At 42.2% G+C, this 13,672-nt stretch overlaps 1 protein-coding gene across 1 annotated transcript in view; it reads right to left on the bottom strand.

The window, feature by feature from the left end:
- Window positions 1-13,672, bottom strand: part of MTMR2 (myotubularin related protein 2) — a 63,028-nt gene that overhangs the window by 23,106 nt on the left and 26,250 nt on the right. Inside the window, exon 3 of the mRNA XM_030943241.1 lies at window positions 2,413-2,488. Within this exon, the coding sequence (XP_030799101.1) occupies window positions 2,413-2,488 (76 nt within the window). The remainder of the gene's footprint in view (window positions 1-2,412; window positions 2,489-13,672) is intronic.

The raw sequence follows: 13,672 nt of genomic DNA, 5'->3' as shown, positions 1-13,672 counted from the left end.
CAGTTGTCTGGCTGTGTTGTGGCAATGGTTTGCACTATCACCAACAAGTAATGACACCCCACAAAAACATAGAGGAAACCCACTGAGCTGCCAGATCCATAAAAAACGCCCCTGGATCATCTGAATAACCTCAAGCCTCCAAGCCCTAGGGGACTCATTTTGCAAGGGCTGTGTCAGGAAGACAGCTCGCCTCTCACCCATGAGACAGCCACCATGAGCATGAGGTGTGAGGCTACTGGGAGGTCAGAATGGGAACCTAAATTTCTTCTACCTTTATCCCATGAGATTTAGCCCAGAGGGGGAGAGAGAAGAAGTCTGTCTTATTCCAGGGCACTGGCAACTCATATAACTAAATCATCCTCAAGTCAGCTCTGCTTCTGCATTGCCTTCATTGACTCTCAAGATCTGGATGTGAAGAAAGATCCTTAAAACATCAGAAGTGACTAATTTTGCAGCAAAATATGTAGCACTCAATATCTGGTTAAAAAGAAATAAAATATACATATCTATAATAAACAAGCTAGTAATTCCATTATTTATTTATTTATATAAATTTACATGTATTTGTTTGAAGGACAATTAAACACAAAATGCTTATAGCCATTTCTAATTAAACAAAGCGTTTCATTAGTGTCCGATTATTAATCACTTCTTTTCAAAGGCTAGTTTGACAGAGGTTTGAAAGCAGACTCAGGAAGCATAACAGGGGTGAGGGCAGCCTGCCTAGTTTTTCCACTGGAGTTCCCATTATTCAAAATGTAATTTTGAAATGCTTAATAAACCTCCAGAAAAATCCACTAATAAGAAAAGCATGCATTTACATGTGAAAAGGAACAGGATTCTGGGTAAAGAGGAAAGGTGCTAGAAAAATGTTTTCCAGGTAAGGAACCCCAGGCACAACCTCAAAACACTGGCCCTGCCAGCATGTAAGCCACACCACCTTTCACATTTGCATTTTATTAGCCTGGTTTCCTAAGGAAACAATTTTACTTAATTACACTGCGCATGTACAAATGTACCTACACACATGGCTTGTCTGACCTTCACCTTGCCACAGCTGTATGATTTCAGCAGTCTCTACTTGATAAACAGGGATCTCCAAGGCATTAAAGTGCTTCACTGTTTGTGAGAACGAATGCCAGGTATAATAGAGAGGTTGTAGTGGTGCTATCACCACGGGAAAGCCTAATGAGCTCAGCCTTTGGCATGTATAAGAGAATACATATGGGAGAAAGAAACTGGAAACCAGATTTACTAATTCCTCTGCTTGTGGAATTCCTGTCTTTTACAGGCCAATCTTACCCTAGATTATTGGGTTGGCTGAACATATTTTTTCTTCCCTTCCCTGTAAAATACAAGGAGAATTACATTTGCCTTTCTTCACACTTTTAACAGGAAACAATTATTGCTGATGAATAACAAAGATTTCCTTTTTGATGCCTTTAGCTTCTTGCTGGAACAGGCAGCTGCTGTCTGGGCTGCTCCAAAAGCCATCCAGTCTTACAGATTTACATGGCCCATCACACTATTTGCCAACAGATAAAACACGGGTAACTCTGACCTCTTAAACCATTCCCTAGGAACCCTTCAAAATACTGCCTCACTGTTAGAGCTAATAGCATCTGTGAAGTGAGTTAGATATCAGTCTGCAGTGTATGGTTAGAGTACAAGTTCAAAGTCCTTAGGACTCTGAGAAAAGAGGTTGAGAAAAAGATTAATTATGGAGGCAGGTTGCTTGGAGGTTTTCTTCCTTGTTTTTATATTGCTGTTGATGGGTACATTTTTTTTGTGAAGTATTTTCAGTTTTCATTTTTTGATTTTTTATGTTTAGGACTGAAGTTGCACTCTTCCTTACCATTTTAAAAGGAAGGCAACATGTTAAAAAAGCAAATGCAAAATCTTTCACAGAAAATTAATCAAGAGGCTTACTCAAGCCTTCAGAATGTAGAGCATCAGCAAATCTGATGCATGTCAGAACGTCCTGATGAAAAAAGAAAATACCCATCCCCCATCACAGTAAATTCTCTGCAAAAGCAGTGTATCCTTTCCTAGAGCCCATGACAGAGATTTGACACATAATTGTGCTGTGTCAGCCTAGGAAGTTACCCTGTGGCAAGGACAAACTGAAACAGTTGATCCATGTCCTCTCAGGAGGCAGCAAATGCGGAGCTGTACAACTCACACCCCATCACTCATGGCAAGAGCGTTGAATTACTTTGTACTTGCTACTGCTAAAAGAAGACACAGTTACCTTGGCCCCTGTGCTGTGCAATTGCTCAGTTAATGGAACAATCTGATAATGGTTCCCAAAACATCTGCAATGTGCTGTTGTTGGTCAGTGACCGCCAAGATATTTTGCTCTATGGATATTCCACTGTTTGTCAGCAAACAAGGAATTTCCTCTTCACGTACCCATGTCTTTAATGGTTTCCCCTGGCAGCAAAGGTGGCTCTTCCATTTCAGCCAATTTATTTGCCTCCCTCAGGACCTAGGCAAAAGATACAAGTACAAACAGAAATTCATTATGTTTTCATAAACCAAGAAGTTTACACTTACAGGTCAACAGTATCAAGGACAACAAATATTCAAAGATGTTGAAGTACTGCCTAGGGTCTCTTCAGAGGCCAACACCAGGCTCTGTACTTTGGCAGCACACTTCCAAGGTGTCCTTTCATGCTCCAACCTTCTCTTGCCCAGGCCACCTTCACAAGTCAAATTCCTGCACAGTTATGGACAGAGCCAAAGGAATCAGCTCCTTTCCCAGTTGAAGTGCTCACTGATTACAACAATGACATCAATATTCAGCAGAGCAATTTCTAGTTTACACTGAGGAAAACTGAAAAGGACACTTTGGTCACTCCACTGCGCTCAGTGAGGGTCCCACAGCTGCAAAAGTCCTGACTTGACTCAGTTACAAAGGTACTATTTTGACAGGTATGTATAGGAGGTACAGTTTTGATTTCTTTATTTTTGGCTGCCAAATGACCCCTTCTTCACTTTCCTTTGGGTTCATGTTATACCACAGAGCATGACTTCTCAGACCTATGATTGCATTTACACAAAGGATTTCACAAGAACAGCTGCTATTATGGCAGACAGACATTTTAGGAAAGCATGGCTGTAACTAGGAAAGCATAACCTGAGGTCTAAATCTATAAGAACTAGGAGAGAAATGCAAATATAAGTGATCAAGATTAAGGCTAAGTCTGTGTGGCCAAATGTAGATGGATTTAGTCATGTTGACCCTGCCTCAAACTGGACAAATGACCACAACCTCAGCAATAGAGTTTTCTCAACCTCTTAAAACAGACAGAGAGCAGGTAAGTTAGTCCAGACTGTGCTTCATGCTATAGCAACCACAAAACTTGGAGTTCAAGGTCAGTGTGTCCCACCTGGTGAAGACAGGCAGAGGGAGCTCATTGCTGCTCACAGCTGAATGTGCAGGCTCACCCAATTTTTTTTTTTTATCATAATGCAAGGAAAGAGAAAAAAAATTGCTTCAAATTGGTATCAGGAAATCCCTGCAAAGAAAATTCAAAGACATAGCCTAAAGTGGCATTCTAGAACCTGACATGTCTGTGGTCAACTTTCATGTAGGATCAAGCCAGAGGGAGAGCCTCAGGGAAGAAAAATTCCCTAAACTATGCAAAAAAAATTGGAAACAAACCCAAAGAAAGCCCTTGCCACAATACGAGCACATTCCAGCATTTTCACACAACAGATTGATGCATAGATGAAAAGATTAACAAGATCAAAGCCTTCTTGAGAACAAGATGTACATTTTAAAAAATGCATTCAAAAGACTCTTAGAAAAAAAATTAATAATAAAAGCAAGTACAGTTCTGGCTTCCTAACAGAAACCTCCCAACTGCAACTAAGATCAGGTCTTACCAGGGAGGCTGTCAGAGCAGCTGGGCTGGGGTCCACAGGAGGAGTAAGGAAAGGTCACCATTGACAGAACTCACACTGGCAGAAACTTGCCAGGAAGCTTCTCTTCCCCCACATCAGCAACATCAGTAAAAATAAGGTTTTGCTGGTATAATGAGCAGAAATCGATGTTGAGGACTTCTTGTCAGCACAGCTGTGTTGGCCAAAGATCACACACCCCATCAAAGGCCTGACTGAGGGCCTCCCTGACAAAGGCCTGTGATGTAGACCCACTCTCAACTCCTGTGCGTCCAATTTTGCACTTGAGTAACAGCCCTGAAATTAGCAGGGTAACATCTGGATTATGATAAATGAGATGGAAGCTTCTGGCTAATTAGCAAATAAGTGGTGGTCATCTTTTTGGCCTTTCATCTTGGAAGGACATGAGTGAAAGTACACTCTGCATTCAGAACATGATCACAGCTTCTTTGAGAAGGTCCGTACCCCACACGGCAGCTGCCAGGATCACTTCGGTCAACAGCTGGACTCACTGCTCTCCTGCAGATGTCAGCGGGAGCACGTCCAGCAGTAAACATTTGGAGGACTGGGTTGTATCTCAAGCCAAAACAAATATGAGGTAAAACACATAGAAAGCACTCGGTATGACAAACATCTGCTGAGGTGGCAGAGGTGGGTAGTGCTCAGGTGGGTTTTAAACCCTGTCCTGCAAGTGGGGGAGAGAAGGAGGGAATAGGCTAGCAGTATGAAAGACAAGGACCTCCATCATTCTCTGAAGACAAGGTTGAAAGCCTTTTCAATTTAAAAAGTGTCTCTTCTAGGTCAAATAAAATCCATCTGCTCACTCATACTTCTCTGAAATGTCCCCAGGATCAGACCAAAGGGTTAGCAATCCAAACCTGTGCTCACTTCAACCCAGGGCACCAGATGGCTGGCTTCCTGAAAGCACAGCACCTCAAGATCGGCCTCCTTGCCTCCCCTCTTATTATTTTGGGGTTTTTTTGCTACAGTCTTGAGGACTAAACTCATATTTACCACGCCTCAAGTGACTTCAGCACAGTACCTATCTCAGGTAACAAAGCACTGACTCCATGGTGATTTCAAAGGTGCAAGCATATAACCCCTGCAAAACTGCCATCCTTTCCACGAGGCTGAGACAGACATGGTCAGAAAGCCCAGGACAAACACTTCTCTCTGTTGTGCCAGCCTATGCACTGTCTGCTCAGCAGCAGATTTTTAATGAGCCTCTAGTTGGGCACTTGAAATCCAACCTGGCAGAAACCAAGAAATGAATGGTAGGCATTTTCCTGAAACCCACTTCCATCAATGGCTCTTTAAAATTGATTCAGAGAAATACAATCCGTGTGGAGCTGAAAATGCAGGCAGCAGGCAGGAGAAGACGTGTAGCACCAGCCAAGGACAGGGGCCACCAGCAGGTAAGAAAAGTGGGTGGGTAAGAGAAGAGGAGTTTTGGAAACAGATCAAGGAGAAAGAATGGTATGGGACAAAGCACATGAAGCTCTGAGATGACGTCAGTGTCATAAATGGGCCCTTTGCGCCTTATATGACTAAGGAGATGACATGAAAAGCCCTTCCATCTTACTGCCAATCCTCCTCTCCCCCTCAAAATCCAAAAACGGTTCATTAAACTGTGAGAAAAATCTTTTTTTGTACATTAGCCTATTTTCAAGACTCTAAAAATACACTCTTGGGCCCAAATTTAGCCCTCTGCAAACCTTACAAAATTAAATTAAGAGCACCAGTAAGGCGAGGAAGCAGGGAATGGAGCCAGGGACATGACTGCGGCAGCCTGGCTGCAGGGGGGGACAGCAGCTGCTGATACATAAATGCTACTGAGGCAGGTACCACATATGCCTGCCGCTGAATTGTGCCACCTCCATGTGCCTCAGCCTTTGAAATTGTTCAGTGGGAATAAAACCAAAGAATTCTTAGAGATCTGCAATGAAGAACACATCCAGAGCTGGGCTAATCATTACTACTTAGGAATAGGACCGTAATGACTTAAGAGTTACACATGGCTCTTTCCATCACAATCATCACTAAGATGGTTTCTGTAAGAAACAGATACAATGACCAAAAACCAGTGGAATACTCTGCCTTCCCTCTAAGTCGAACCAGGTCTTCATTATCTTTTCCCCACAAAAATGTTATGCTTGGTAACTGAATCTCTGGAGGAATGAAGTCCTGTTACACACCAGAACAGCCTTTATTTCTGTCTTCTTTTACCAAGTAACATCATGTACCCATCCCACCTGTCAGCAGCTCTCCCTCTAGATGAAACAGCTAAGAGACTGAGAATGGGTGTACCTTAGAACCTAAACACATGTCCTGGCTCAGCTCAGAGGGTGTGAGGACTTTGTGCCACCACCTACCTTTGTCCTCTGCTCAAGCAGCAACTTGGCAGAACAAACCCACACTGCTACATTCAACAACAACTTCTCTACTCCAGGATCCCACCTTGTGTAAGCTCCAGCACAGTCACCCCCAGCTGAATGTGCAGAGCTCTCTCATGCCCTCCCAACTACTGCCCCCAAGAGAGGGAAACTGCAGTTTTGTTGAGGCAACCTCCAGATCTAAGCAACAAAGTGATCATCTCCTGTGCTTGCACGTATGGGGTCAGGGAAAGATATTTAGGTCCTGCTAAAAAGGTAAGACTGCTGCGATTCAGGATACTGCAGTTCTGGGCAAGTCTCTCCAACCACATGTTCACACTGCCTCCTAACACAGCAGCCAGCATGCTGCTACAAAAATCCCTCTCCTGGATGATGTTCCTGCACAATTTGTGCACACAGCTCATCCTGAGCAGCTGCTGCCAACAGGGGTGGTACAGAGTGGAATGGCAAGAACAGTCTATGCACAGGTCTTAGAGGTCTGTGCACCACTGAACACTGTTCTAGAAAGACCTGAGAGGGTACATGACACTCTAAATTCAGAGTTTGCTTTTTGACCATGAAGGAAACAGCTGATGTGCTTTCCTGTTGTACTGCCTGGGGAGGCACTTGCCTACCAGCGATGCTGCACAGCCTGGCTGACAATCCCCGTCCTGCGCTGGCTGAGGCCAAGCCAGGACTGCCTCCTCCTGCCCTCCCTGCCAGCGCTGTCACTGCTTCAGTGTCCAGCTCAGTCAAGACGCCCGGGGTCCACTCTATGGCGTTTATAATGGAAGTTTTTCCATAACCTGGATCATTTTGCCAGGACTAGCTTAGAATGTGACTGCAGGAGTGAAGGCAAGCAAAACCCAGGCAGGAGAGAGGGAGCAGCTTGAACTAACCAGGGAGTCATTTTATCCCTGGACACTGCACAAGCCTCCTGATAACAAAGATGCATGAGGAGAGCACCTGAGGTCTCTTCTAGACATCTACCAGGTATTCTTTTGTAACTTTCTCCTGAATGTTTGAGTCCTGAAACCCACAAAGGTCAGATTGTTTGGCTTCACACAACTTAAGGGGAGAGAGATTCGTGTTACCAAATTGTTGTATAACAATTTTCACAAGTCCGCAAAGATTCTTCTACCCTGAATCACAATAAAAATGAGCAAAAGGAATCTTTTTTGGCTTAGACAATATTAAAATGTACCCTTTTTTGTAATTTTTTTCCTTTCCACTGAGTTAATCTCTCCTTGGTAACCTCCTACACGCTCCCAGTCACTTTGCACATTTTGAACAGAGTTGTGGTGCATAAAGCCACAGCACTGGTTCGACACGTTCAATCCAACAGCATGAACACCTTGCTCCTGCATTACTCCTTTCCCCAAAACCATGTCTGCTCCATCTACTGAGAAGACAAGCTCTCCAAGCTGGGAACTGCTTTTGTTCCAGCTACACAGTCCTGTTTTGTTTCCTACAGCAGGAAGGCAGTAACTTAACTGGTCCCTTGACATAAACATATATAACCTGCCTGTACAGACAAATGTTATACACACACCAAGTCCCCTTGCTTCTGCAGCCCTGAACTCAGATTTGGCATGTCTCTGTCTACTTTGTGAGCACGCACTGGTCAGGAGAAACAGCTGAAAGACATGCTGCAGGGACAAGAATGCACATGTTGTACATGTACAAAAACATAAAGAAAGAATGAGTAGAGTTTAAAAAAGTGCATATTTTCAAATAGGGAATTGAAACTCAAAAGCCAAGTGAGAGGTTTAATCTCCTATAGGAAAGTATCTCTCTGATACTTCACACTTAAAGGACTACCTGGGAATATTCTGGTTGTACTTAACATATCTAAACCTTCCTTTGTTCCCTTTTTTTTTAAGTGTCTTTGTTTCAAAAAATGGAAAATGATTAAATGCCCTCCTTAATCACCATTTTTGCAACTTTACAGGCAGTGTAGTCAGTAAGGTGCAGAAATACCATTTCACCTGAAACTGGAGATCTGTGCTGGTCCCCCGAGGCACTGTGGGGGAAAGCAGGATACCTAGGAGATGCACCTGTAGGATAAGTACCCTTCCTCCCACTGAAGGCTAAGAACTAGGGTAAAGGAATGTCAGCGCAGAGCTGGAAGGGCAAATCCCAATTTTGGTCCTTCCTTGTGGTCAGCATAGCAAAACCCAATCTCCTGGACATCCCCAAACAACTGAGCAGTCATATCCTATGTTTTCAGAGAAGTACAAATGTGCTGTGTGCTGAGAGGCAGCAGGGAATGAACTCAAATCAGATACAAATACTGCATGGATTTAATTTAAAAAGGCATGACTCCAAAGCTTGTAAGACAAGTTGTCTTATCTGAGGTATAAAAGACAGCTTTTGTGTCAGAGCTGGCGCTTGTCTGCTGTCACAAAGAACCACATAAGGGAAGTCGGCCTTCCTCCAAAGACTTAGCCATAGGATTACTTTTACATATTTTATTAATTTATTAATTTTATTTGTAAATTAATAGCAAAACATATACACTTACATAGCTAAGGCTTCTCTGCTTTAAATGCCTTTTGGGGGGGGTCTCAAACCATGTTCACCTATTCCTTCCCCTGAATTGCCCTACCACTCCATCCCTTTCCTCCTTCATGGCTGTTTCCATCAGTCAGTCAATGCAGGACAGTGACACTACGGCAGGTGCATCAAGATTTATCATTATTCCAATGATGGTGTAAAAATGTCTGAAACAAAACAGACAGAGAAGCTCTTTCCATTCATGCCAGAAAAAAATCCCCACAGCGGTCTAATTCTGTCCAGCTGACATTGACAGAAGCTGCAGAACTGCCACAGATCTGTGCAGAAACAAGATGAGTATGCTTCTTCAGGACAGTTTTTCACAGGTGGATAGGCTTCTTCTCTAAATGAAACATTTCTTACAAAAGGAAAAAGGGCACATTTTTCCTAGCATTTCTCTGCTCAGGTGTTTCTATCCTCTCAGTGCTCAACCACCAGGACCATGGAACAGAAGCCATGCTTTCTTGACTGCAAACACTGCACTACACTGAGGAGAATTTCAGCTGCCATTTATGGCTATTTCAAGTGTACTTGGAGAAGATTTGTGTGCTAAGAATCCTACTGGAAATGCAATAAAACATAAATCAAGCAAGTAAATGGACTTTGCTGATTATTTTTGAATCATTAAGAATACCACAGGAGAAAGACTATGGGAAATAACAGAAATATCTCTGCCTGACTGAGGCACAGGGACTTTTCTGAGGATTATGACCAGATGGCTTGAAAAACTATATCAGGGACATTCAGAGCTGCAAGATATTAATTGCAGGGAAATGCTTTATGTCTTATTCCTTTGGGATATTAAAAGTTCATAGGGTAAAAGACAAAACACCATGGACACATGGATCATTTCAGGAGAGTACACAAAGAATCAAATACCGTCCAAAGACCACATCAAGCCCATTCAGCTCCTAGGAGAGCACTTAGCCAAAGGCAGCCTCCTAGCTTATTAAAAAAACCAAAACACAAGAAGTTCTTAAGTTATCAAAAAATGTTCTGACAACAGATCACGTATTACACTACTCTGAAGACAGTAATGACATACAAAGTGCACTGCAACTGCCTTTTAACTACTCCTTCCCAACACAACTAAAAAAAACAAATCACAAACTGTGATCTCTGCCTACCATATATGTTTTGAGAAAGCATATAAGTCCTTGAGAAATCACTTGCTTACTTACCACTGTCTTGAAAATCTTTAAAAAGAAGCTGAAGGTTATTGTATTTGAAAAAAAGAAATACAGTCCCTAAAGTAATATAAAGAGACTCTTCTGCAGGAGGAAGCAGCCACCATGCAGTGTTTCCCTGGGATTTTCTGCTTTGTTTTTTCCACGATGTTCTTCTCCACTCAGACCCGAATGTCCAGTGACAAAGAACAGCCTCTCTGGGTTCCCTGGGCTGGTGAATCTCCTGGGCCCTCTCTGCACAACTACAAGGCAAAGCTTAGAAGCTCAAAGGAACACATTGTTGAGGGCCACTCGTTCAACCACGGCTGGCTTGTCTCTTCAAGTTTGTATGGCTTGGTGCCTCAAGACAATTCTCTCATTAGGCTCTGACAGAAAGTCGTCATTGACTCAACTCAGCAACTCCCTGGCACAGAAGGTTGCAGATATTATCTATTCAGACAAGTCCAACATTTTTTAATACAGAACCTTCTTCACTGCCAAGGGTTCCACATACGTCTCAAACCACAACGCCTCTGTTCTCCATGGGCTGCTCAAAAACTTTGGACAGCACATTAGCTTCACTCTATCCTTTATTTTTACTGAATTTTGTTTAACAAACAACTTATATGCAAAAAGAAGATTAAAAGTTTCAAGGAAATCATTAAACTAATTCAGTGAATTTCATATCAACAGTCTTAAGTGACAGAAAAACGCTCCGACCAAAACCAGAGTTATAAATTCTACCAACTAAAATAAGTCACAGAATACTGCCTCCATTACTAAGAATTTCACTTTTGAGTTTGATACAGATAATTATATATTTATAATGAGCAAACAACCATACAGAAGGGAACAAAGATGTTTCATTCCGTGCAAAAACATCTACAGAAAATCAAATCTTGGCAGGCACTGCATGCAATCACAAATCCATGTACTCCCTTTAAATACCATGCTTGTTCATTCCTGCCTGATCTGTCCTTCAGTTTACAAAATTATAACTAACAGGGGGGCACGGGGGGAAGCCACGTCTTACCTGGTTTTACTCAACAAAAAGAAAATTCTTGCACTTTGTAGCTAGGAGAAATATGGCAGTCAATTAGGAAGAGATGAAAATATTTTTGAGAACATATGAAGGCCATTTGCTCATTCTCCTTAGCTTTCCATTCCTAATAGATGGCAACCATAAATGCTTCCAGAGATTTCTTTCACTGTGCGTTACTCCACATTCAAGCCTTTAGGTACCTCTATATAGGAAAAATTAGCAATGTTTGCTGTCTTTGCTCTTTTCTAACTAGATGAGCACTTAGGGAGTATTATTTCCATGTAAAGGAGACAGAAAACTGACTGCATCTGGCTTTTTTCCCTATCCAATTTGCATGAAATCAATATTTTGCAACCCAGAGGTTGGCTACTCTGTGGGTTTGTTTCCTAGAAAGGGGGAAGTGCAGAAAAGGACTTAGGGGAGAGGTGCAAGGAGGAAACCAAGATTTTCCATCTCTTGGGATATTTTAAAATGAAAATGACTATAATTCTTATGAAATATCCAGCATTTACTACAAACTGGAGTCCTTGAAAAATGTGGCAGGGGCTAAATTCCAGTCACTAACAGGGCTGTCCTGATATGACCATGCTTATGGACAAGAGCATCATTCATTCTCCAGAGCCAGTCCTTTGTGCCTTTGTTCATCAACAGCTTAATGCTCCAAAGAAAGGAAGCCCATTTTCCCCAGGCACACAAATGCAATTCGTATGGTCAAAATCAGAATTTTGAGACAGTTAAAATATGTTTCCCTGTAACACTTCCTTACTTCTCTTCCGCTGCTCTTTAAGTCCCTCTGTTTGACACCTTTGATAACATAAAGCACTGCCTGTTCTTGGATTTGGCCCTTGGACTTTGTCCCTGCGTACAAAGGGACCTACGGAAACACAACTGGCAGGTCAGGTGAAGGCCATGTCTGCCTGCATAGCTTCTACTCCTGTACAGACACATGAAAACGTGAAGTGCACCTCCATGTGAGAACAGAACCAAGCAATGATGCAGAGAAATACACGGTCAAGTCTTCATACAGTGACAGTAAAAAGATGAACAGTTTATTCAATTTCACTGCTGCATCACCATCTCACATTTAGCCAAGTGCTTTGTGACCACAGGTCAATTATCTTCACCATCTGGCAGCTTGAGCAATACAGTCTGTAACTTAATAGCAGTCACAGTCCAGTGCACCGGGAAGGAAAGCTCCCAGCATGGAAGACATCTTTGCATTTGCTATGAACAACTGCTGCTTACAGGCAGCCTCATGCAAAGAGTCAAGGGCTAGTCTGAAACAGGAATATTTATCTCCATATATTATCACGGAGCTGACTGGCAGGGCCGAAGGTCTTCAAATACCATGGAGGAGCTTAGGCAGAGATTTTGTCATGATTTAGTGCTTCCAAGCTAGCATCACTCACTGACTGAAAAGTCCCTTAAAATCAAAACTGAAAAACATTGTTTAAATGAGTGCTTAGAGTTTAAAACGTTATGTCACTCTCTAAACCCAGCTCTTGTTGAACATGTGTTACACATAACCAAAGCCTGACACACTTCCTGCATTGGCAGGGAGATAGTAATGGAAAAGCTCACTGAGGCTAGTTTTAGTGATTTACAGCAAAGGATGGAGCGGGGGGGAAATCACATCTTTCTTCAATATGTTTTTCTACTAACAATATACATGTCCTACAAAAAGCTAGTCTAAGCTACTTTGCACTAAAGCTAGAGTAAAGCAAAGGTGGCAAAGTCAGTGACTGGCATTTCAATCAATCCTGCCCAATATCATCTGAGGGACAGGATTTACCTCAATTTTAGAAGTCTACATCTGGAGATATTACTCTGCACTCTCTCCACAGTCAGAAGAGAAACACATTAGGTCCTCAAAACAGATAAAACTGCACATTTACTTGAGCCCAATTAAACCTGGGATCCACAGAAATCACTTGCTGCCCCTCAAAGTATGCTCCCAACATCCGCACCAAGGACTTCTCTAGCTCAACTCCACTACATTCTCACCTAACATGGGCATATCCTTAAAGCTGAAATAGATCAGATCATAAATGATCTATGTCCTTCTACTGAATGCAAAGGAATTGTGGTTGGCTAGCTTCAATGCAGACTTGCCCAAACAGATTTAATCCAGGAAACCTAAGGAGACAGCAACAGTATTCATTTACTGTCTTGGAAGGAAATACTCCTTCATATACCTTTTGTCATGCACCAGTTATGTATCTTACAAAATAAACCACATGGGCTTGTCTACAGTCTTTAACCATACACATAATAGAGAACAAATTAAAGTTACAAGCCACTCTGTTTCTTCCCGTTTCTAACCTTCAAGTCCTGGAAATGCTACAATAATATTCTTGCACCTCATGCATAAACCTACTTACTGTAAATCCACCAATTCCTTGTATATTAAAGAAAATCATTACGTAGGGAACAAACAGTCATGAATGGTCATATGCTTGTACAGTATTTTGTCTGTATTCAGAGGAGTATCAGGAATTGTGGATCTCATAGCCCTTAAAGGGCAGAACAGTTTAGTGGTCACAACAGCAATGCTAACAAGAAAGATTTAAACCACTTTTTCTGAAGGCTGCACAACTAGACAGGTGACGTGGATCTGCTGTAGTTTCTTT

The sequence above is a fragment of the Camarhynchus parvulus genome, chromosome 1, assembly GCF_901933205.1.
Source record: "Camarhynchus parvulus chromosome 1, STF_HiC, whole genome shotgun sequence".
NCBI lineage: Eukaryota > Metazoa > Chordata > Aves > Passeriformes > Thraupidae > Camarhynchus > Camarhynchus parvulus.
The sequence above is the reverse complement of the archived record's forward strand: the minus strand, read 5'-3'. Positions and strand labels throughout refer to the sequence as shown.